This window comes from Aplidium turbinatum, chromosome 2, assembly GCF_918807975.1.
Source record: "Aplidium turbinatum chromosome 2, kaAplTurb1.1, whole genome shotgun sequence".
Taxonomy (NCBI): domain Eukaryota; kingdom Metazoa; phylum Chordata; class Ascidiacea; order Aplousobranchia; family Polyclinidae; genus Aplidium; species Aplidium turbinatum.
This window is the reverse complement of record NC_137473.1, coordinates 7,224,698-7,250,867: the sequence shown is the minus strand read 5'-3', so window position 1 is coordinate 7,250,867 and position 26,170 is coordinate 7,224,698. Positions and strand designations below refer to the sequence as shown.

The following is a 26,170-nucleotide window of genomic DNA, read 5'->3' as shown; positions in this document are numbered from 1 at the left end:
ACCACATCATCAATGACCAGTGATGTACGCGCATACAAAAAATATTGACGCCGTCAGCGCAAACGCAAACGTTCGAAAAACTATACGCCGCATGCGTCAACGCAACTTGTAAAAAAAGTTGGCGGCGTCAGCGTTAGCGCATACTCTAGCGCATACTCATTTTGTTTGCTAGGTGCCAAACATTCACACGGTATAAACCACTCGAAACAACACACTTTTCAAGCCACTTCGCGATTTCTCGTTACAAGAAATTATCTTTTTGGCCGGAAGGCACATCTGGCATTGAAAATATAAGTTTTTGCCTTTCGAAGAAGAGCTTAAAATACTTTTCCATGTAGGGCCATGGATTTGTATTATCATGCTCCATTTCACTTGGAGATTAGTATTACCGTAAGTTATTCCCTGAATACAATAGTGTAGTGTAAGAAACTGTAGCATATGCCCATCAAGAAAATTCTAGTATTATACTAACTGTCGCTCCTAGTAATATACTAACTGTCGCTCCCTAAAAATCCATTATAAAAAACACTCTTTTTAAAATAATTCCGTTTGAATAAGACTAATATTGCTTTTAATGCCCATAATTCTCTCAGTAAGCTCTATGCTTTTTTCTGATAAGATTTTTAAAAAGTGGGTTAATGGAAGACAAAACTGCCAGACACAAGCAAGTTTAGATTCTGAACTGCACAACTCTTTGTTATTAGCATTCAGAGATAGTTAGCATTACTAGTATTATTAGCAGTAGGCTACTCAAAAGCCTCTCACAATTGGCCCCTGGATGCATGTTTTGCTAAACTGCTCATCAAGTTACAAAACATATATAATTACATACTTACGCAACAGAATGTATAAATTGTCAAGTAAAAATTACCTTAGCTTGATAGCCTACTGTATGTAGGCCTACACATTACTACGCAGTCTACGCTACATAGCCTAGCCTACAACAAGAATAATCGGCAAAGTAATGTACTACATATAACATACAGAGTACAACATCATGCAAGCAATCACGGTCGGAGACCAAATATTTGAGTTTGTTTAGATACATAGGCTGCACTGCTCATTGCCTGAGAAGTTTCTGATTTGCCCCAAAATGCAAGACTTAACTAATATAAATTAAAGTGCTCACAATTGCTTACAAACGCCTTCAACACTGCTTGCCTAAAAAAACTTCACACTACGAAGCCAAGTCATTGTTTACATTTTACATGGAGCGGCATTACCAACCTACCTACTTGCTTGCTTACATTACATTCCTGTTTTGACCGGTAATTTCTCAGTAGGCCTAAGTTGTTTTAACTAATTCTTTCTTTTTTTCTGCAAGACTTCAGTCTCCACGTGGGACTCTAGCGTCAAAGGCAGTAGTGCGATATACAAACAAACTCCAGCTGACTGAACAATAGATGACACTGTGACACAACACTAGAACAATGGGCAATTGCAAGACGTTAACATTTTGCAGTTTGACAAAAAAAAATTGCAAACAACAACTAAGACATTAAAAAGTATGCGTTGACGCTATGCGCTAAAAAACCGCGAAAACTTTACGGCGCATCCTCAAGCGCAAACTATCCAAAAAAATGTGGCCGCAAGCGTTAGCGCAAACAAAAAGTCTACGCCGCATGTATGCGGCGTAGAATTTGCGGCGCATACGTACATCTCTGTCAATGACTGTAGAACGGAGTGGAAGGTCTGCGCGTCTTGAATGATGAAACCAAAGACTGGCTGCTCTCTAGCAGCCTTCCAGTGTAGTCCTGAAACATCGTGAATCTGGGGTGGTAAAAAGGTAGATCCTCGGTCCCAGAGGCTTACATGATGACGACCACAGTTAGGAGGTCCACTCGCTTATTAAGCCCAATTTGGTCCATTCCTGAATTATTGAAAGTATAGGAGTGGTAGAAAATCCCCCCCGCTCAACAAGCCCAAAATTGTCCTGTCCCGATGTGGGCTTAATAACCGGGGACGACCGTATTGAAATTGATATTATATTGCAAAAGATTTTGCGCAAAAATTATATGCATCTGAAACCTTTGGGCCGCGAAGATTTCGAACGATTGTCTTTTGGGTCGCACCAGGGGCGCCGGAAGCGGGGGGGGGGGCAGGGGGGGCAGATGCTCCCCCTGCCCTCAACTTTTCTGCAGATGGAGGGGCAGGGGGAGCAAAGGTGCCCTTTTAAAGTCATATAAGCTACTGCACAATTTGCAATATAACAATTTCTGCTATTCGCTTTTAGCCTATTTATAATCTTTCATTTTTGCCTCAAAATAATATTTACGGCACAAAATTTTGCAACTGCAACACAGTACTGGCCTTAAAACTCGTTTTTTTTCCGGCAGCCATCGTGGCCTACCGGGAGCTCCTTCTCGGCGGCCAAATCTGCGTGCTTGGAGGCCAAAATACAAAATAAAAATAACGATAGCACAAGTAAATAAAATTAAACTTGCAACAATGCACGGAAATGATCATTTAGCGTTGTTGAAGTCTGGGCCTGTTGAACTGCTTTATCGGGATTGTAATCCAGTACTGCGGGACCATCTAACGACACTCGCACGAGTGTCTCCAATGTGGCTGATTTTAAAGAAGTTCGCCAATCCCCTAGAATTCTTTTTAACAACGAAAAACAACGTTCGACATGTGTTGACGATGACGGCAAGGTAATAAAATAAGTATTTCAATGGTGTGAATGACATTACTAAAAGAAGCATAATTTTTGCAAAATAACTTATGATCAAAAAATTTTTCCTCTCGGATGTCAACTAACCTAGTTCTTCTTTTTAACAACTATTCAATGTCCGACAACATCGAATCGACATAAAAACGACAATATTGCCAGCCGATGTAAACTAGCATTTCGGATTAAGACTTTGTTAAAATAAACGTAGGGAATTACAAACAAGACTTACAGCGCTGGTGATCGCAGATGGATATATTCCATCAATAACAAATATTCCCGCACAATGCAACAGTGGCGATTATGACGCGCTGACCTTAATTTTGCGTCACTCTTTGATAAATTGATACTACATATTTTCGACAGTTAATCCACGATCATTCTATTGCGAAATTAAATAATTGGCTAGAAGAGACTGGCGCCAAACTTGGCCGATTGAGGAGGTAGCACCGGCGGTCATTCAAGCACTAGGCTACTTAGCATTCGTGGCCATAGGCTGCTTTAAGGCTTAACAGTAGGTTACATCATTTATAACATAGCATGATGCCCTTCTTTGTATACCGGACATTTGTAGGTTATCATTACTCAATAGCCTACATAGTGAGCTGATAGATTAGCATTATCGCTATGTCTTATCTTAAAACTTGAAAAAAATTGGCCTTTTAGTAAACAAAAGTGCCCTTTTTTTGTAATCTTGCCCCCCCAGTCAAAAATCGTTCCGGCGCCCCTGGGTCGCACCAACAAGTATTTGCGGACCCCTGTTCTAAACAAGCAACAATATATTAACATGTTTATTCAGAACTATCTGGAAGGTTTCAGCTGATCATAGGTAGCTGATCCTGTGATCGTATGTACACTACACCTTCTCCAAAATGTGGACCTTTTCGGCTCAAGGGGGGGTTCCCGGGAACCCCCCTGGCTACGGGCCTGCGGAATAGTTGACTTAAACGACTACAGGTGGTAGCTTAGTCGATTGTCATCAACAGTTATCCAACAAAACATTGGTCAAAAACTTTTAAGTCCTTGCTATAGCTCAGCAGCCTATAGGGACTAACTGTCTACACCCAGGGTAGGCTAGCTGATGGCATTGCTTGCGGTAGCCTACAAGTTTCAGCATTGATAGGCTACCGTATTAATTAAAAACCTTAAAAATTACAGTTGTTCAAATGCATTTTGTAGCCTACTTAGATTGCGTAAATGCTTTGTTAGTTGACCAATAAGGCTAGCCCTACTGACTATACTTCTGTATACAATCAAGCTTGTAACAAACGTTTCCGCTTTGTCACTCCCACATTTTCCTGGCTTCGTCTTTGCTATGCTTTCTCAGAAACATTAGAGCACACGTAAGACGCTGGGCCTCACCTTGCTCAAAAGTGAAATTATGGGAACATACGCACTACGCAGACTACATAAGAAGTAGGAATTGCTAGATGAACTAAATATCTTACCAGTTGAGGCCTACTTTGACTAAATTGTTTAGAGAACTGTCCTTTTTCGATCACACATCAGAACTGTTCATTCGTTCAGAAGATTTATTATTCTATTTAATCTGATGATGGAGGCCAAAACAAAGTACAATGGGATTGTAAAAACTAAGGGAAGATGGTGACGTCATAGTGATATTGTCTTCAATGAAATTGTTCTGCAGATGCTTCCATTCATTTTGCAGTGCGTTTAGTTTAGTTTAGAGGTCACCAAACTACGGCCCGCGAACTGATTTCATCCGGCCCGCCACGTGCTGCGGAAATAACAGCTTCACTACAACTGTTAAGGAAAAAAGTTTTTTGTTAAAATTGTTCGTTCTTATCCCCTTCGGTCACGATACAGTAAGTCATTATTAAAAAAAAAATAATTTCTGCCCGAGAGATCTTTTAGGCCACTATAACTTCGGAAAATATTTGATTTTTACTTTTTCTTTTATAATATGCAAATTAGTCGGGGCGTACAATACGCATTGTGACTGTCTTAATTGCACAATGTAGGCTACTGTCTGTGACTCAACTAGCCAAAATGTAGATATAGCCTATTTATTTATGCAAACATAACAAAATCAACTGTTTTCATTGAAAGAGTTTGAATCAAAACAGTTTACATTTCAACAGTTTCAAATTAGTCTCTTGTTCGTTTGAAATTGCAGGAAATCATTTTAGTCTGTTACTTCTTGTGAAATTTTTTGAAGCAATTTTTGTGCTTGTTCAAGCATAGATGAACTTTGCACTTGATACATCGGACTCTGCTTCGACTGCCGCAAGATTCCAGTCTGCAGGTCTGTCCAAGTCCATCAATAAACTCAGCCCAATGGTCAAAACAATCGTAGGCTACCTCACATCTTGCACTGGCATGGCTGCAGTGTTGTAGCCTACGCGTCAATGAAATAAATTGATGGCGTCAGCGCGAATTGCCTAAAAACTTTACGGCGTAAAGTAGCCTACTGCGTCAACTCTTACAAGTCTTGAAAACGTTTACTCGGAAAGGGATCACTGTTCCAAGCGTGCTGTGATGGTTTAGCATAACATATAAATCTTTTAACGAGGTCCACTGCACCAACATTGCTGTTTTCAAGGGTATAGAGCTCTTAAAATAATGTATCTTCAACCTCCGCAATGACCATTGATTGATTTTCCTCTTTCTCTCTCTGATCCCTCGTTCTCGATACTGCTCACGATATGAGTGATCAGTGATCACCATTTGGCGAACTTCTTCCGCTTGTATTCCAGGTAGCCATTCCAACCAACGCGAAAGCCGGTAATTCGGATGAGTCGCGTTGGCCTGAATACATCGTGAAACTCTCATTGTAAAACGAGATTTTCCATGAAAACAAAAAATGACGCATAACGCTTGACGCTTAAAATCGGCAAAATAGTTGACGGCGCTATCACTTCCGTCAACTAAAAAATAAACTAACGGCGCTAGCCTCAGCGTCAACAAAAAGTTGACGCCGTCAAACACGTACTTATTACACTTACAATGTATAACACTGCATGGCTGTTATTTTAGCTCTTTTAGGCTGGGGTGCAAGGGTTCCGTCATTGTCGGTCAGGGATCTAGGCCTACCCACAGGCCTTGTTTGCACCGTCGCGGTTGTCAAAGCTTGACCGACTTCATCGCGAAAATCAAGTAAATCAAGAATATTTGATTTGGGAGTGCCATGTTCCCGCTCGAAATCGCGATACTCCAGCCATGAATTGGCAACTGCCAGGTCAAGAAAATGAAAGAAAAAGCGAACAGGCCATTTTTTGGTTTTCACACTAATTCTGTACAGAGATATCAGAAAGTCAATTTTGTCCACTCCACCCATGAATGTATTGTAGACAGCAATAGAATGGGGGCGGTCGACCATGATGTGCTCTTTGTTAGACTCACTCCAACGTTGTAGCCTACTTGATCAATGGGCTCAACGCCGGCATAAGTTGAGGTAAGTGTAACAATCCCATTGTTAAGCCAACGACTGACACAAATGTCCCCTTCAGCAGAAATTTTGGAGTCAATTTCACCACGGGAACAAGCCTTCATTTGCTTTTCAGAGAGTAGTGGGCAGTTGTACTATGTAGGTACTCCCCTACATGCAGGCCTGGATTAACCATTGTGCTAGGGTGTGCTAAAGCACAGGGGCCCCGCAGACAGAGAGCCCCACTTTTCCTAAAAATGAAATAAATAAAATAAAAAAATTTTCCTGAAAAAAAAATTAAGAAAAATGGGTCCCCCTCTGTCTAAAAAAAGTAACACATTTATCAATATATCTCCCCATTCACGTGAAATAAAAATATGGTTGATAGAGTTGCTAAGAATTTCTCGTTTTTAATTGATCTTCATGCATCAAAGGAACAGATTTTACAGAGTGTCATGAATTTAGAGAAAGAATTTCCTACTGATGTTCATCTCTGTCTTGTTGCTGAACTTTTGAAATTCTACCTGTATCTTAAAAAGACTTATGGAAATAAAGCAAGTTTTAGTCATGAAAACATGTACCAGATAATAAAGAATGACAAAATTGAAGCTGCTTTCCCTAATGTAGAAACAATTCTTAGATTGTTTGTTTGTATGATGGTCACTAACTGTTCTGGAGAAAGATCATTCTCTAAGCTGAAAAGAATCAAAAACGTACTTTGGTCTACAATGACACAAGAGCGGTTGGCTAATTTGAGCCTTCTCAGCATAGAGTGTGATAGACTGCGACTTCTCAATTTTGATGCTATCCATACAGACTTTGCAGCAAAGAAAGCCAGAAAAAAGTCGTTCGACTGAATTTCATGTTAGTTTTCTAAATTCTATTGGTAGTTAGTAGCAGTGATGTACGCGCATACAAAAACTATTGACGCCGTCAGCGTAAACGCAAACGTTCGAAAAACTATACGCCGTATGCGTCAACGCAACTTGTAAAAAAAGTTGGCGGCGTCAGCGCATACACTAGCGTAAACTCATTTTGTTTGCTAGGTGCCAAACATTCACACGGTATAAACCACTCGAAACAAACAAGTTTTATTTTGAATTTCCACGAAGAAACACAAGCATCTGAAAGTGTTCATCTGACATTTTGCTGCGTTTTGGTTTCAATAGGCTATGTCTTTGCCCATTGAAAACATTCTTTCAACTTATTCAAAATTTGGAAAGTTTGGTAAAAAAAATGCAAACAGCAGCTAAGTCATTAAAAAGTATGCGATGACGCTATGTGCAAAAAATTGCGAAAACTTTACGGCGTAGCCTCAAGCGACAACTATCCAAAAAAATGTGGCCGCAAGCGTTAGCGCAAACAAAAAGTCTACGGCGTAGAATTTGCGGCGTATACGTACATCTCTGGTTAGTAGTGAAGGAAAGAGCAGTTTAGAATAGAAATTCAGAATAACTTTTCATTGCAATTTGCAGTGTAGTGTGCAGTACTAACAGTGGTCCCTTGCTACAATGTTTTCCCTTGCACTGTTTCGTTGATTTAATGTGTGTGATTTTGCATCCATTAGCCTATAACGTAATCATTGTTGACTTAATTTGCACATGCTTATTTAATCATCGATCACGTGCTATTTCAAAGTTATCTAACTTACCCAAGCAAGGCTCGGTTTCCTCTGCAAGCGAAACCAGCTTACTTCCATTACGCTCCACGTAAGCTGGTAAGGGCCCCCATAAAATTCATTAGCACAGGGGCCCCATTTGACCTTAATCCGGGCCTGCCTACATGCGATTGTTTCTCATTGTGCCAAGAGAGAATATAGCCTACCTTTATTCTTCAATTCTCTAAGCAGAGGAATACCGGTGAAATAATTGTCAAAGATTAGTTTGTAGTTTTTGTTTCTTGGTATAGAATCTGCTAGCCTTAAAACGACTGCAGCACCCAAGCCCATACTTTTGCACTCTGGAGAAATGCCAGTTCCAGCTCCCTGGTACAGTTCAAAATCAAGAACACGGCCTGATTTTCATTAAATGACCCAGTTTTTAACACCAACGGGGGTAGGTTTTGATTTAATCACTTGTTTTGCGGGTATCCGCCCTGTAAAAGGGATCATCTGGTCACCTACTGAGCAAAATTTCTCTCTGGGAACTTGAAGGCAAGCGTTGCGAACAGCATGGATGACTGGTGCCACTTTCCAGAACTTGTTTGTATTGTTATTCGGAGGTTCCTTTGCAGACACAATATGAATGTTTTGGCGAATTTTGAAAAATCTATTGACTGGCATAATATCGGCTACACCAGTGGTTCCCAAAGTATGGGTCGCGACCCAAACATGGGTCGCGAAGGGTCAGAAAATGGGTCGTGCAGAGACGATCTAAATCTGCCAAAATAGGACTGTTGTAAATTAATTTATAAAGAACCTTTTTTTTCTTCTATTGAGTTGTTTTAATCCCAACATCGACAGTATTATTGCATCTTACACTTTTATTTGGCTTCTCTTCTATCAATCAATTATGGCCAACAGTTTTACCGGCATTCAAGTCACTTCCTTCAACAAATCACGTTAAACGTAGATTATTCTCTAAGTTGACAATTTAAGATTTCTGAACTATTTTTTTAATTTGAAGTTAATTTTTATCTGCGACCCTGGTTGCAGGGAAGCCGCTACGTAGGCTGTGTTATAAAATGTTGTCAAACGAATACTTAAAGAAGAACAAGAAGAGACATCCGACATGTGCAAAAAAATGAGCGTAGGCTATTTTTAAGCACCAAGAAGAGGCACTGAAGCCAAGCCGGTTTGACTCTCCAACGAATCCAGCACTTTTACTTACCCTCTGAGCAAGACGAGCTACAGTACACCACTCTACAACTGGTTGTCTGTGTCTTGTTTATAGCAGGCATTTAAATAATCGGGAATCCCAGCGTCAAATGTCTGTCTCGCTAAAAGGAAATCCTTTACCATATTATACTGCAAACCCAACGTAACTTGGAGTAAAACTTGACCGGCAGTTGGCCTACAGACCCCACATGGAGTCACTCCGTGCCAAGGTTACCTCGAGAAATAACCTCTTGAGAAGCCTTGCAGGAACAGGATAGGGAGCCCGAGCATCAACCTTGGGTACAAGTGCACTAGCCTTGGTCTACAGCTCAACCGAATATGCCACAGCTGTGTGGAACCGTAGCAGAAACACAAAAAAGATGGATGTATGCATTAATGACACCTTGCGCATCATCACTGGCTGTCTCCGCCCCACACCTACTGCTTATCTACCAACTTTGGCTGGCATTGCTCCTGCTCATGTCCGTAGGGAAGAAGCCTCTCACAAACTGGCTTTGCATGCAAGACTCGATCCTCAACACCTTCTCCACAGTCACTCCCGAAGATATGGACCAGTCAGACCTCAACGTCTGTCATCAAGGCGCCCATTTCATCGATATGCTACACAGCTTGTGGATAAGAACTTCAGCTGCATGGAGACATGGTCCCAGGAATGGAACGAGCTGCCACATATCCTTCCCCAGTTTTCAGTTATACCAGCACTCTCCATCCCTCCTGGAGCATACCTCTCAAGAAAGGCATGGGTCACATTGAACAGGATCAGATGTGACGTTGGCTGCACTGGAGCTAATCTGTTTAGGTGGGGGTTGCACAATACGCCGATATGTGTCTGCGGAGCGGTAGAACAAACAATGCAATACATACTCCACGAATGTCTCATCTTACGGCCTCCAAGTGAAAACATCGGTACCGTATTTGACAACCGGACCCAACTACCGTATCATGGCTGCACGATGAGGCATTGCCAATCTAAGCTACTACAAGTCAACGAGAGAAGAGAAGATGAAGAAGAAGCAGGCAAACATTGCAAAAACAGTATAGACTGCTGAAATTGTTTATACAGATTTTCTGCGTCTTGGGTCGCGAGATGTTCACCAAACTCATATTTGGGTCGCGCTCAAAAAAGTTTGGGAACCACTGGGCTACACGGTCAATAGCCTACGGGTGGCGGGTTGCCAGAACTTTCGGATTCGAGGAAACTTCAAATTACCCATGAGAATGTTCAACCAAAGAATTTTCGAATTTCAGCAGCACTGGTATTGAGAGCATTTCCAGTTTCTCTCATGTAGTAAAGGTTAGTCTCGGTCGCAAATTCTTCAAAAAGTTTATTTTCTTTTTTGAAAAATTTATTCCATTTTTAAAATTATACACTAAGATTTCCATTGGGTCTTTACTCTTCATGGACCGCCTAAAACGTACCCCTTGGGGGTCCACGGACCCCAGTTTAAGAACCCATGATCTAGGAGGCCAGTGTTGGTCATCTGCCACCGCTTCCTGTCTTCATTTATTGTATCATCCCACGTCTTCCTCGGACGTCTAGGCTTCTTTGTGCTGGGAAGTGGCACATCTCGGTAGATTTACCTATCCGTTGCTCCTTTCAAAATGTCAAAACCAACGGAGACAAGCGAAGGACATCCTCGATCTTTGGCAATCCTAGCCTAGCAAGTAGCGTGTCTGAGCGGGTGTATTGGATCTCTTGTGGTCTAATGTCGCGGATTCATCGCAGCATTGCGTGGTCATTTCGTTTGATTCTACCATCGCGTTCGCACGCAAACAACACCTGGTTTTGACCCTGCCTTTACTGAGAAGAGGGATACCTTTGTCGGTGCGTAGGCCTATATGGACAGTAGTTGTTTGAATTTAGTCCAGGCTGTCTTCAGCCCGGTGGTGGAGCTGAGATCGGTACCTCCACCTGCATTGAGAATGTTACCTAAGTAGAAAATGCGTTTACTGTACCGGTACCACTTTTAACATCTCATCAATCATCATCTACCCTAAATATTAAGAATAAACTGAATCAGGCTGGACTTTATAGGCCTACTTTTGGCAAAAACCAAACTTAATAAGCTACTTTTGGTAAAAACTTTCAAAAAACTGCTCTCAGTTGGTAGCTATATCAGCTGCCCTCTGTTTTTTTCGTTCACACCAACAATCTTGATGAAAAAATTTATTCAAAAACAAGCGGAAAAAATAAATTGTGGCAGATTCTTCATTTTCTCCATCTGAAAACAGAAAAAAAAAAGTTTAACATAAATTGTTTTTGAAACAGTTTAGTTTTAAAAAAACCTGGTACACAGAAAGAGCAGATTCAAATTTTTTTCAATTGCATAAAAAGACCATTTACAGAAACATTCTGAAAATGTTTAACTGAAACTTTCTTTAAAAGACGATTTACAGTAGGCAGTGCTGTGTTGAGCCCTTTATGGGCCCCGAGGCAAAAATAATTTTAGGCCCCTACAGGCAAGAAAATCTATGATTATGATTATATAATGAGTATTTCCACTGCATCAATATGGAAAGGTGGTTTACTTTAACAGACTTTTTGACCAATTAGGAAAACAACACAAATGTAGGCTAGGCTAATTATTAGCAAACACAGGTCAATTATGTCGTTGCTACACGTCCTTTGCTCGGAACAAAAACCAAAAACATAAAAGATGTTTAATCAAAAATACTGGCAATGGTCATGAACATTGGGATCATTCAACGCAGAACTTACATCACACAGAAGCTAGCATGAAACTTTGGCATGCTCATTGAATTGACTTTTTTTTTAACTCGGACAAGAATTGACAAATTAGGAGATTTAATTTGCTTAGCTACATTTGAAAGCCATTTTTTCCTAAAATTACAGTTATTTGAACTTGTAATAACCTAACCTTTTTAAATACGTAACAAAGCAAAACACTTTAAGTTTTACTAACCTATCATTTTTAAATAGGTAGGCGTAACAAAGCAAAACACTTTGGGGGGTGCAACAAAACTGGCTTAACAAAAAGAACATCAACACTTTAATTATTATGTTTTACTTGGTACCGTAGGTTTAAACCACTCCATTGTACGCTCATGCACAAACAAACCTACCTGACTGCCAAATACTACAGGGGCAAGGCAATTAGCACTATTTCACTTATCAACACTATCCTATCTGTGCTTGCTAACATACAACCGTTCCGTTTAAATTAGTAGTTTGCTACAAGTGACTCTGCACTAAACAATTTACGAAAAAAACATTGCCTGAATCATACTTCTAACACCACCAAACGAAAATAATACTAGAGAATACCAATTAAAATTGATAGAATATTAGTAATCTAGGATTGATTATACTATAGTATAAGTCTGTAAGTACAAATCATTTAGTAGTAAGGAAATCTATTGAAATTTAAATATGAAGGTTAGTCTACACTTCGCTGGGCCACCCTGTAGAAGCATGAAGAATATACACACAGAAAAACATTTACATTTTTAGAACTCTATCCTTTCCTCCACTAGCCACGCGTTGACCATCATTACTCCAATCCACCGCGTACACCTCGTCTGCGTGTCCGGGCAGGTCCAGTGCCAATTTACGCGTATGGGCATCCCAAACCTGAAAAAAAACATCATTAATTCAAGTAGTCTGGCAGCTCTCGTTAGTTTGACTTTCTAGTGTCGAGGTTTTGCACTTGCGCTTGTTCCATATACTGAAAACATCAACTTTTCATATGCTTGACAAGGGTTAGATGTACAGCAGAATACGTTGGCATTTTTGCTTCTTTTGCGTCACGATATATGTCGTATTGCTCTGGGTTGCTTCCTAATGATTTAACAAGCCATCTTTTAAAAACAACAATGAAAACTAGACACCAACTTTCAAAGTGCTGTCTCCACTCCCGCTGACCAACAGTCGGCTATCAGCAGACCACGACAACTGGTAGATGGAACCCACGTGTCCGCGTAGAGACGTTAAAAATCTGCAAAGCAAAAAGGTCCTAAATCAAAGAGAAAAAATCATCACAATAAGCAGTAATAGGGGTGGTGAGAAAGCCTGGCAGAAGTTTCCGTTGGCAGAAATAACATTCGCATTTTTAAGGCGAAAATCAATGCTATCTGCAGCAGAGTTAAATTGCATATCTCATTGTAATTGAGACTTTCGTTGTCTAATTGTGTTTGTAATTGAAATTTCGAAAAAAAGACCAAATAATGCATCCTAGAACTGAAAAGTTCGAGAGAGTTGTTGAAATACAAGGCTGATAATTTCTACTGCAAAACCAGATAAAAATGAATGAAAATGTAATAACACAAGTAAAAAAATTTAAAAAGGAACAAGAACATTCCGAACGCCATAAAAACCGCAACCATTCTACTCACTTTCCGCTTTTTCCGTCCCACAATTTCACGGATTTATCAAATGATCCTGACGCTATGAGCCTCCCGTCGGGGGAAAACTTGACGTCATTGACTAAAGCCTAAACAAAAAGTTGTTTGAAAACAATCGAGTTCCACATCGGTTTAATCGTTGCGCGCTCTTCTTGACAGCATAAGACCAGAGTTCAAATCTCTCCCTAGATGCTATTTTCAGTTGTCACGTTTTCAACTCATCATCCCAAGTAGTATCGCAAATGCATCTTTTCCAATTGTTAGACGCTTGCAAAGGTCGTCGTTTTATTTTTAAAACCCTATGCTTGATCACATTAAGGTTTGAACCAGGGCTGCAGCGGTCACTGCTTTGATGAAGAGACTTTCCATGAAATTTAAAAAATAATACAAAACTTACACAATAAAATTGATTCAAAGGCGGTGAAAAGAACAATGTTTGTCGCACCTGATGGCCCACCATTCGGGCAAGAGGTTTTTTCTCTTGTGAAGGATTCCATAGAAACAACGTGAAGTCGTCTGAACCGGAAACCATACGCTCAGAAGAGTTGCCCTGCAAGGTAGAAGATATCGAAACGAGCGTACAGCGTTTAATTCAACGTAGAATTCCTTTGTTTTCCAACAAGTTTTCCGTTTAGATGTGTTTAAACAATGCGGTAACTTACTTGTTGTTGTTGTGGAGAAAAACTAAAAACCTTCACGTAGTAAGTACAGCAAAGTGGATTTGTCACTCGACTGCTTCATTTTGATCCGAGTTATACTTTACACAAACAGCTATTATCTTATAGCTCTTACTGTTGTTCATACAAACTAGTCCCCATACTGGCTAAGCTACATGAAGGCGAATAAAACCAAATTTTAGATAATAATAGATAAAGATCATTCATACTTCACCAAAAACGTTTAGTTACTGTACTGTAGAACGAAAGTAATTCTTCCCCATTGGAGTAATAGCTTCAATTCCAATAGCGTTCGTTCCACAAAATAACAAGATCAAATTTATCGAGACATAATTGCGATTATATTTAAAGGAACAAGCTATATTGTGAATAACGCCTTTATCTCGAATAAAAATTTAACTGAAAACTGTATTTTAAATCTTCCACAAACACCAGATGGCAATACCAACCATAACACTTTTATAGCGTTTGAGAGCTTTCTCTTGTAAAACATCGGCACTGTCCAAATTATCTCTCGGGACAATTGTAGCAAAAGCAGGATCGAAGGCACCGGTGTCCATGACGTAATCAGTACATAACGCCAACACATTGACCCAGTGGCCGTGACCTTGCAGTGTGCGACACATGACACCCTAAAATGTGAAAGAGAAATTACATGATGAGCGATTGCTGCAATATGAAAGTTGCTTCAACCAGGGAGGCAGTTACTCTATACAGAATAGGAAGTGACTTCAGTGACGCAAGGGCTGTTATAAGGATGATAAACCTAGTTCTGCAAGGATGATCACTGATCAGGCTAACTGAAAATTTACTTTTTGCTGACCAACTATCCATTAGATTATGACTAAATGGATTGATAGGATGAATGTTATTTAAAAAGAGTATTTTGGTAGAATTTATAATGGTAATGAGATGTAAATCACTAGAAAAAGACGTCATGCTTGGTTTGGTCAGGGGAGAAAGAGGAAAGGGCAGTTCCAAAACGAGATGGCTTGATAACCTGAATGTTAGCGGGATGAGCATTGAAGAACTGAAGGAGGTTGGAAGAATCGCAAGATGTGGATGGAGAAGATTTACAGAGTGACTGAGAGCTGAAATTAACTCAACGGATGAAGATGATTTAAAAATAAAATTCCAACACATTGCATGTTGCAAAGCGAGAAACTTTGACCTAAAACGTGTACTGGTATAATAACATTAAAAACAATCATGTCATTTTGCATCCCTGGAGACAACATAGAGTACAGTAAAAGGGTAGAGGAAGCAACAAGACAATAGACAGCAAGAAGCGAAAAAACTACACAGCCAGCCCATGAAGTCAACTGCTTCTATTTGGAAAGAGATGTCTTGTCGTCAAGACACCGAAGCGTGCTCTCGATGAGAGAACGGTGTTGTTGGTTCAAAATGTACTGTAGAACCGAAAGCCCGCGAAACGTGTTCAAATATCTTCACCTCTCGCTACATAACTCGGTTGTAACACAAAACTTTTCCTACATAAGATGCTTGCATAAGATGTTCAAGGAAGCTAAACGAAACAAGGAAACCAAGCAAAACTGTCATGCGAAGGGTTCGATCCTTTACAGAGCACAGCCCGGAAAAACTGTGAAAGTTGGCTGAAAATCGTCAATTGTGGAGACTTTCTATCGACGCTATTTTGCACATCACTGGTGTAAAATAAATCGCTAATTATTTCTTTCATAATAATAAGGCTGAATGTCATGTACGACAATAAAAAAATCAACCTTTTCAAAATGAGAACAGTTTATTTTAGTTACTGACAATGCATCAATAACTTACGTCGTTTGATCGCCAGACTTTTATAGTTCTGTCTTGTGAAGCGCTGTATATTAAATCCTCGCCCGACCACCGTATGCATGTGACACTTTGTAAGTGACTCGACAGGATTAGAATGCTTTGGCACAAAATTGTGTCCCAAATGCGTATTGTGGCATCCTGGAAAATACTTAGTTGCTGTTTAACGAGCTGAGATTATCATAAAAATTTACGACTATACAATGGCATCTGAGTTTCATCCAACACACATTCTGGTCAGACATCTATCGTAAAATCCGAGATAACCACGTTTCTAATACAAAAATAGACAGCCTATACCGGTATACTATTACATTTCCGATTCAAGTGTTTGCATAGTACAGTATAATTCGCCTAATTCGTCACCTCAAGGCGATTAGAAAAAAAGTGACGAAGTAGGAGAACGGACGAATTAGACGAATTCTACTGTATCTTACTTTTGATGAGCTGGCTAGCTTTTTGCAGGTCCCATCCAAGTGGAGGGGTTGCCAGCACAATGAGGTGACCCATTGCCTATGACCCTTCATTGTCTTTCCACACTGTTTTCCCGTTTTAGGATCCCAAATACAAACCTGCCATAAAAACATCACAACATGCAGAACATATACACGCGCAGTGCGCACACTTGCGCGTGAGAGTAAATTTGCAAACCACCTGTATCAACGAACCAACAACTGCCACAAATTCACCAATGACTACCAGGAGATGCAGCCTCATTTGTTATATTTTTACGACTGTTGCTGTTTGACTGAAATTTTCTAAGCATCAGATTTGCTCATAGTTTAAAAAAACCTTTCAATCAGACTGTTAGCAAGTGGTTAAGTGACTGAAATTTTCTGAATTGAATTTCAAAGTCTTGTCATCTGGAAGGGTCTACCACTAAAAAGCTGCAGGTATCGCAAAACATGTACACGCACACGTTAAAAAAAAAAGCTCGATGGCGATGTTACGACTCCTTGTGTCATCTGGGGAAGACAAGAAAAAGGCGAAAAAATATGATTTTTAGAAAAATGAATAGAGCTATACACTACAGCAGAATTGCATGTAGCCTAATAAACGTGCAGCATCTATATGTAGGGGGTCTGCTACTATTCGGTGAGTCCGATTCGGTGAGAGCCTTTTTCGGTGAGAGCCCTATTCGGTGAGTTTTCTTTTTTAAATTATTGCGCGCCGTAGCCTAATTATCATTGCCGTTATAGGGTTAGGGGATAGGGGTTAGGGGATAGAGGTTAGGGGTTGGGGGTTTTTGGGGTTGGGGATTTTTGTGTTTTTTTTTGAATTTTTGTTTGAAAATTATCGGGTACCGTAGCCTAATTAAAACCCCTAACCCAAACCCCCAAACCCCCCAAAAACCCCAAAACCGCAACCCCCAAAAAAACCCAACCCCAAAAACCCCCAAACCCCAAAAACCCCAACCCCAAAAATTCCCAACCCCAAAAACCCCCAATCCCCTAACCCCAAAAACCCCCAACCCTCTATCCTCTAACCCCAAAAACCCCCAACCCCTAACCTCTATCCCTAACCCCTATCCCCTAACCCTATAACGGCAATGATAATTAGGCTACGGCGCGCAATAATTTAAAAAAAAAAACTCACCGAATAGGGCTCTCACCGAAAAAGGCTCTCACCGAAAAAGGCTCTCACCGAATCGGACTCACCGAATCGGACTCACCGAATCGGGCCATTCCGATATGTAGGTAGTGGTCAAACGGCTTATTATTTTGTCAGCAACAGACACTACGTATTTCAATAACAACATGCGGCTGCGAAAAGTGAACTGTACGGAAAGTTGATAACCCAGACAAGAAAATCAATAATTTTTACATTACTTAATGTAAAAGTGACGGATTTTGCTGTCTGGGAAGGAAGGAGTAAACTCGTTTGATATGTGTTGCAGAAGAACTAGAACGCTTTACAGTTTACACTGCTGAAAAAAAGTTGATCGATGCCTCAGCTGATAGATGTTCCACAACATAAAGTAGGCTGCAACTGTGACGAAAAGTGCTTTCATTACCTGTCCATTTTTGCACGCTGACGCAAGACGTTTTCCATCAGGAGACCAAGCGATACACAGCACCCAGTGTCTATGGGCTTTACAGGTGAAGTGGGGAGTTTCTGTGGTTAAGTCCCAAAATCTTACAGTCGTGTCGCCTGATCCGGTGGCTAGGTATCTGAACACAACAAAGACCGATAAATTTTTTTCCAAGTTGGTTATTTGGTACAGACTAAAAACTTTTTGATGTTTTATGCCCTAACAATGCCCGATGGATATGACATTTTACCACTCCTTCTTGCTTGTTAAGACCATTCCCCTGCTTGTTAGTGAAACAGCTCATATAAATCCCTTGTAATATATATACTGCAGTAACTAGAAGAAAGCAAGACAATTACAAAGTTGAATATTTGGTGTTTGGTAGGTGGTAGCATGATAAATTTAATAACTGAGTACAAAAACGAAGTGGCTCCAGCAAATAATTGTTTGTTTTAACTATGTCATTTGATTAGCACTAGCAGTGCCACACAATTTTTATGCGAATTTAGGATTTTCCTAACATAACATTTTATTACGTCTACATGGTAAGTTAGTAATTTGACAGTTTTAGGACTAAAAGTTCACATGGTATATGTACATTGTACAATGGGTAAATTTTACATATAAAACATATATATTAGTAATTACAGTAGCCTATTACAATATGCGATCAGTAAACATTAAAGTAAAAACAATAGGCTACTAGGACAGTCTGTAGAACAGTAAAGTATTAAAATAAATGTGTAGTTAATACTGTATCTTACTTTCCATTTGGACTAAATCTAGCTGATAAAACTGCTTCAGCATGCCCCTCAATGGAAGATGTGCATCTTGTCACTGCTCTTACCTACACAATTTAAGATAGTCTACTATTACATGCAAACAAGGGTTATAACATTTTATCTATTGTTTTTCTTCATTTTCAACATGAAACTAGGCGTAACATTGAAGCAGCTAAATGGTTTAATATGCTCTGGATTTCAGACTGATCATATCACAAATGCAGAAGTTTTAAACCAAGTACGGTATATACATTAAGATAATAAATCTATCAGCATAACTCAAATGCAGCTCAATTTTCTTGATCCCATCATCAGAAAGAAGAGTTTGAAAAATCTCTGTAAGCGGTCGCCTTCTTAGAAGACGTGCTTGACTGGTCGTGGAAGACAATAAATGACATTTTCATGTAATTTTCAACAAAATAAAGCTATCAGTTAACCAAGAACACTTTGGGATACTGCACAAATTGGGAACAATGGAAAAATTACAAACTGAGTGTCTAGTTCATCAAAGGCCGCATCGGCGATGATACTGTTGTAGAGTAGTACTTAGTATAACAAATTAAGGAACTTTTGTACATAAAAACAATGACTGTTTTGTTACAAATTGTTATTCAAAATACCTTCACTCAAACCACACAAAAAATAAACATTTATCATCCATTTGTGGATGCATGACCATAATTTTATTGTTTATGATTTTCACCCTGTAGAAAGTTAAATGAAATTATTACGATCATAAATAATTCTCATGCATACCTGGCAGAAGTTTTTACAACATTACTGCAATTCAGAGAATAGTAAACACAAGAATATATAAGAGTAACCTTAAAGATGGCTTGTGGCTGATAAATAATTTGAATTGTTCCTTCTGTGGATATTTTCTCTTTTTCTACAAGAGTTTGAAGAGAATTTAAAATTTCTGCATCATTAATGTAAAAAGCATATGGGGTTTCTTCCTCCTAAAAATATAAACAATTAGCAAATTAAATGACTTGACCAACAATAAACTTTCAAACAGTTTTTTGCTGAATAAATTGTGTTGCCATACTTTTTTATTTTATGGATATATTGCATAGAGCATTACATTTAAGAGTTAAGTTCAAACAATAGATGTTAACACTAGCTAACTAAAGGGTGATTGAAAAGTAACTCCCTATTTTAAAATAAATACAATTTATTCAAATGCTATATCATGTTTCTCAATTTTTGTGTATATATTACTTAATGTATGGCAATTTAATTTATGTTCTTGTTTTCCTTTCAGATTTGTTTAAATATTGTTCAATTTCAATCTTTTCAAATTTATTTTATTTCAAAACCCTACAAAAATGGCTGGACGTCTTACTCTACAGGAACGTTGGCTTGGCTTGAATGTTGGCTTGGTTTAGAGATTGGCCCAACCTCTTTAAAAATATTCTATGGAGTGATGAAGCTGTATTCCACATAGGTGGATTTGTGAACCGTCATAACTGCCACTACTGGGCGGAAGAAGATCCTCGTGTTACCTGTGAAAAAATGCAAAATCGACCCAAAGTAACGGTATGGTGTGGAATGACTTTTGATAGGATTGTGGGTCCTTTCATTCTTCGCGATACCATGAATGCCGAAAGGTACCTCGCTATGTTGAAAGATGAAATTTGGCCAATTATCAGTGCTTGGGAAAATATTGAAGATTTGATTTTCATGCAAGATGGAGCTCCTCCACACTTTGCTATTGTTGTTCGTGAATGGCTAAATGCTCAATTTCCTGGAAGATGGTCGTCGCGGTTCACACGAATGGCCGGCCAGAAGTCCTGACTTAACACCCTGCGACTTTTTTCTCTGGGGTTGGCTGAAAGAGGAAGTCTACTCAACCAAACCAAGAAATTTGGAAGAACTTGAAGGGCGAATACGAGAAGTTATGATTTCCATCCCGCAAGAGTTTCTTGCGAAATCAGTTGATGCGATTCCTGGTCGACTTGAGAAGCTGGTGGCAAATAAAGGCGCCCATATCGAATTTTAAATAAAAGCCCATGCATTATACTTCCTTCTCATATTCATTAATTGTAGAAATTATATTTTAAAAATAAATTATAGTTTTTTTAAAATAGGGAGTTACTTTTCAATCACCCTGTATGTGTTCTGATACTCATGAAGTGCACTTAATGGATCATAAGATATGACATATTTCCATCCACCACAAATAACCACTCTTCAGACAACACAACTGAAATGCCAGAAAAATAAAAATAAAATTATGTTTTAAAAATAACTAATTAACTAACAAACATGATCAATTACTGTGGTTGGTTTTACACTGCGGGTCTGCTACTATTCGGTGAGTCCGATTCAGTGAGTCTGATTCGATGAGTTCCTAACCTCTAACCCTAAAACGGCAATAATAATTAGGCTACGGTACCCGATAATTTAAAAAAAAAATGAAAAAATCCCCCGTTAAGGGATCGGACTCACCGATTCGGACTCACCGAAACGGGCCATTCCGTTACACTGCACAGTAGAACCGAAAGCCCGCTTAGCATGTTGAGATGTCTTCAAAACTCTATCATAGTTGGAACAATAAAACTCAGCTTATGTTTACAGTATTACATTAGCCAAATTATATAATTTTATAAGTTTATATATATAATTATGTAGTTTACAAGCAGATAACGCCAAAGGCATTCCTTTCATAACAATCAATAGGGCTGATATATCTACCAACTCTGCATTTTCTGAAATCAGCTTCCTAAGAAAAAATACACTTTATATAAAATAATTACACTTACATTTTCTAGTAGGGAATTGCATATCAACTGGAGTTGTTTTGAGGTAACTGAAAGTGGGACATCTAGCGGTGGACCTGCAGGATCTCCATTTTCATCACGCATTTGCACAAGAACACTACTATCCACCTCCTCAGAATTTTCTTCTACTTCCATTTTAGACATAATTAAAATACTATATATATATAGGTCCAACAAAACTAGAATAAAAGTTCATAATAAATGCATTGAAGTATCAAGCAACTATTTTTTGATAACAATGATTTACTGCAATGTTTGTTTCTAGCTAATTGTTTTGGCTTTAAACAAATTGTTTTTTGCTGGTCTAGCTTTGTTTAAATTCAGTGGCTTTAATCTTTCTTTCAAAGCAGTACTTTTCCGACTGTTTTAATGATATCAATCTCTCACCATGGTGAATTATAGTTTTCATGTGGTGCCACTGGACATGCTTTATCAAAAGGTTTAATCGTTGAATTATTACAAAAAAACGTTTATTTGCGGACTGGTTTCTGGAATCAACCGGCATCAGATATTTCCGCTGCTATTTTCTTGCTCATGCAATTCATTATTGTATGATCACTTGGGCAATTTTGGACGTTAAATTAAAAGGCTAAGTAATTCAATAATGCTTCAACAGAACAGATTGTTTTGATATCATATGCATAAGAGTCAAATTAATTATGCTTATCAAAAGCACATGAAAAATGCCGTAGTAGCCTACGGCCTCACCAATGTTGCTAAATATAATATTATACACTAATAATACTCCTGTGCAGACTGCAGAGATGTACGTATACGTCGCAAATTCTACGCCACAGCGTAGACTTGCGGCGTAGACTTTTTGTTTACGCTAACGCTTGCGGCCACATTTTTTTGGATAGTTTGCGCTTGAGGCTATGCCGTAAAGTTTTCGCGGTTTTTTAGCGCATAGCGTCAACACATACTTTTTAATGTATTTTTTTGGCTATAACACGCCAATACCTTCCAGCACTGCAGTTGAAAGAATCTTTTCAATGGGCAAAGACATATTGGAACCAAAACACAGCAAAATGTCAGATGAACACTTTCAGATGCTTGTGTTTCTTCGTGAAAATTCAAAATAAAACTTGTTTGTTTCGAGTGGTTTATACCGTGTGAATGTTTGGCACCTAGCAAACAAAATGAGTTTACGCTAGTGTATGCACTGACGTTGACGCCGCCAACTTTTTTTACAAGTTACGTTGACGCATACGGCGTATGGTTTTTCGAACGTTTGCATTTACGCTGACGGCGTCAATATTTTTTGATGCGCGTACATCACTGCTCCTGTGTTATTTTGGGCCTATTGCGACAACATACAGTACACTGCGACACAACAGATAACAGGAATTGAGCAGACGCAGAGTGTTGCGATTCAATCATACATAGCTGTTAACGTAACAGTAACATTCCGAGTATGGTAGTGGTGGAATAATGAGTACAGGGTGAAGATGATCTGAGTACAAAGACTATAATTCTTTATTCTGAATGACCCGTTTCGGCAAATTCAATTTTCAGAGAAATCCCATTTTGGAGACAGCTTTTTGAGAATTTGTAGGAATTATTTAAGTAGGCAGTTTTTGTGTTTAATGTCTAATGCGTATGTTTAAAGTTACATTCCTGAAAGTAAATTGTAAATATTAGCCTATAACATTATGCTGAAAGCAACAACTCCGAAACTTGCTGATATTGACAACATTGAGCAACGGACGAATAATTAAACCAAGTATTTCTATGCTATGTTGTGTGAATGATCGTTTCTGCCTTGTCGTTAATGCTTTATTAAACCACAGGCCCTGTGCTTTATATGATATAGGTACCGTACCGTATATACTGGTACCTTAGGTAGTACGGTATTGACTCAGTTTTCTTGATGTTTGTTCCCTTGTTCAAGGTTACCTTTGGTACTGGTCACAGCGGTAAACCATAATCTCTTCTTGGGAAAATTTTAACATAAAGTTCCCTAATCCGTTCGTCTGTATATAATGACCGAAGAAACACACACTTGAACTTCTTTTCAAACAGTGTATTCCTGTAAAATTAGCCCGAGGCTACCGAAAACGAGGGGGTGCAACGCCTACACCACTTAAACTGTCACTACACAACAGATTACTTGGATAAAAGACGGAACCTTTGTCCAGCTAGCAAGCACTAAGCCAACAGTTAAATGTGCGGCCAACTTTCAAACAACCATTTTACGAATGACCAGAATAGATATCAATATCTCAAATTCACGTAGAAAGTAACTGTGACGCAATAAATGAAAGACAATTATGAAGTCATTCCAACAGGTGTTCAAGCTGATGTAATATTTCCTGTTTAAACAGGCCCAAACAAGTCCAAACAGGTCTTATGAACGATGGTGCAATTTTGGCACATGCTTTAGGAATTTCCATGACGTAATATTCAGTAGACTTGAACGGTTTTATATGACGTTTGATTTGTACAGAGATTGGCCGTAACATAGCGGCCCCTATTTATGACAGTCTAACATGGCATAACTAAAAAAGAATTGAAGGACAATCGTGAGCCAATGAATAAAACACACGATACACAAATTGTTTGAATCACTCTCGTTTAAGTTAATACGTAACTACAAAGGGCATGCAAAGAATGAACAGCAATAAGAATAAACACGACGATACATGAAATTGGTACCATAGGTACACGCAAAAAATGACGCTATATACAATGGTTGCGATAATAACCGACTGTTCTGGGCTCAGACAAGTATCGGCCACCGCAGACAAAACCAGGCTCAAACCCTAACACTTAGGTGTTCTTTACGGGGGCGAGGCACGAAATATCCCTCAACACGTAGTCTACTTTCACTTTCCCCGTACTCTCATCATAGTTGCAGACGGCAACTTTGGCTCTACGAACCACAGGCTTCCCTTTCCTAATTTGTGGAACTACCTCATGCACCCTCCCAAGTTGATACTTCCCACGTTTACCAATGTCTTGGAGAGAACCTACCACTACAAGTTGACCAGGCTCCAAATTCTCGGCCATTTTTAGCTATTTTTTCCGGCCCTGAAGACCTGGCAAGTAAAAATCGATCCATTTACTCCAAAACTGCTGAGAAAGTGACAAATTGAACCGATAATCCCTTCTTAATTGGTCACGATCATGTGGTTGCCCAACAGCACAGTATGGGTCTAAGTATGGGGTCAAAAGTGAAGCAGGGGTGATGACAGTAAAATCCCTAGGGTCGTCACTCAAAGGTACCAAAGGGCGTTCGTTCACGATCCGAACAGCACTGCTTGTGTACGTAAGCAGTTCAATGAAATTGGGCTTACGTATTGAAGAGTCCAAAATGTGAAAAAAGTACTTGGTCATATCGGCCACGAAACCAAATCTGCCAAGCCGAAATCTAGCCAAGACATCTGCCAGAGGGTTTAACAAGTCAGACAAGTCAAGACAAGAAGACATTAAATCATTAACACAAGTTCCTCGAAACTCAGATTGTTTTAAAGCCTTCTTCCTTAAAGCAGCAGCTCTATCTGACGCCAAAACAAAATTGTTAGGTAAATCAATATCTTCCTTCAACGGAACAGGTATCTCAAATCGACCATCTTTCAACTCAATATTCGGTTCGACAAGTTCTCTAGCCAAATTATCATTGCGAGACAATTCACAGGTTTCATTTTGCAAAGTTAAATCCTGAATGACTTTATTCAGGTCTGCTATTTCCATATCGCGAGACTCAATTTTACGCTGAAAGCCAGAGATGACATCCGACTCTGAAGACGTCTGCACTCTGCACACTTTAGCAACGCTTTCAACTAAGGGTGACTTACCACCACAAGCCAACCAACCGAGAGGAGTGAGCAAAGCATGCGGTTCACTACGATTGTCACCAACACGCTCTTCTTTTGCACACATCAAATAAGCGTTGTCGTTGCCAATCAGTACATCTACAGTACTACAATCATTCAAATGAAACATATTCACGTCATGAAAATGACGGAAACCACTTAAATCTTGTTTATGGGGTAAAGTTTTAACATCGTCAGCCCAAGCTGGGTTAACCACCGAGGTTATATCACAAAACAGTTCATCAGTCTCTAACGACTGGATGTTGAGTTTAACAAGGTCAGCACAAGTAGGTTTCTGACCAGCCAGAGTATCCATTTTAAACGACGCTTTATCATACGGTTTAAGACCAAGTTCGCACACCAAGTCACTCGAAACAAAGGTCAACTGCGAACCAGGATCATGCTGACAATACACCAACTTCGATTTGCCCGTCATTGGATTCAAAACACGAGCAGCAGTAACGCGGTTAAAGGCTGCTTTAACATTTCCAATCTTAACATTACGCACAGGAACTCTAGCACCAGCCTCATCTTTACCGACCAAATCCAGAGAATCACGTGACGTCACATAAAAATCATGCAGAAGAAAATAGTGTTTCCTATCGTTGGTAGGTCCACACTTACGACAGTTATTTGCATGATTACAGTCTCTAACCATATGCTGGCGCAAACAATTCAAGCATTTGCCAGCTTTCACAATGACATCTCTCCGATCTTTAGGTGTCAAGCGCAAAAATTCTTTACAATTAGACAAAAAATGATATTCCACTTGACCACGTGATGAACAACAAAAACATGCCGGTATGTCACTACGTCTGGCCACACCGCCGCGCGGTGCGCCAACAGCAGTCGAGTACTGCGAACTCCCTGAAATCACATTATCATGGGGTTTTACCGACGTCTGCCTAACCGGACATGAAGGCAATTTTCCTTTGCCAAACTTTTTAAATTGCTGCGACTCACCAGAATCGCCCATTAGCATAATGCTAAAATCAGTCGACTTACGCGTTTC

General features: G+C 39.4%; 1 protein-coding gene across 1 annotated transcript; it reads right to left on the bottom strand.

The window, feature by feature from the left end:
- Positions 1-11,047: 11,047 nt before the first annotated feature.
- On the bottom strand, positions 11,048-21,517 carry LOC145764806 (notchless protein homolog 1-like). The gene is made up of 12 exons (XM_082576484.1): positions 21,326-21,517; positions 19,385-19,519; positions 18,543-18,625; positions 17,761-17,917; positions 16,184-16,318; positions 15,732-15,887; positions 14,384-14,566; positions 13,703-13,807; positions 13,249-13,346; positions 12,749-12,851; positions 12,360-12,487; positions 11,048-11,117 (listed from the first exon to the last, which is right to left on the bottom strand). Exons 1-12 carry the CDS (start codon positions 21,485-21,487, stop codon positions 11,105-11,107), a joined length of 1,458 nt encoding a protein of 485 aa, XP_082432610.1. The 5' UTR covers positions 21,488-21,517; the 3' UTR covers positions 11,048-11,104.
- Between the last annotated feature and the right edge of the window lie 4,653 nt (positions 21,518-26,170).

Bases quoted from the DNA above. Each gene is read 5' to 3' on its own strand.
- LOC145764806 (XM_082576484.1), bottom strand. From the start codon at position 21,487: ATGTCTAAAATGGAAGTAGAAGAAAATTCTGAGGAGGTGGATAGTAGT. The intron at 19,520-21,325 runs GTAAGTGTAATT...TTATATTTTTAG, and splicing joins GCAATTCCCTACTAGAAAAT to GAGGAAGAAACCCCATATGC. The intron at 12,852-13,248 runs GTGAGTAGAATG...TTTGCTTTGCAG, and splicing joins TGGGACGGAAAAAGCGGAAA to ATTTTTAACGTCTCTACGCG.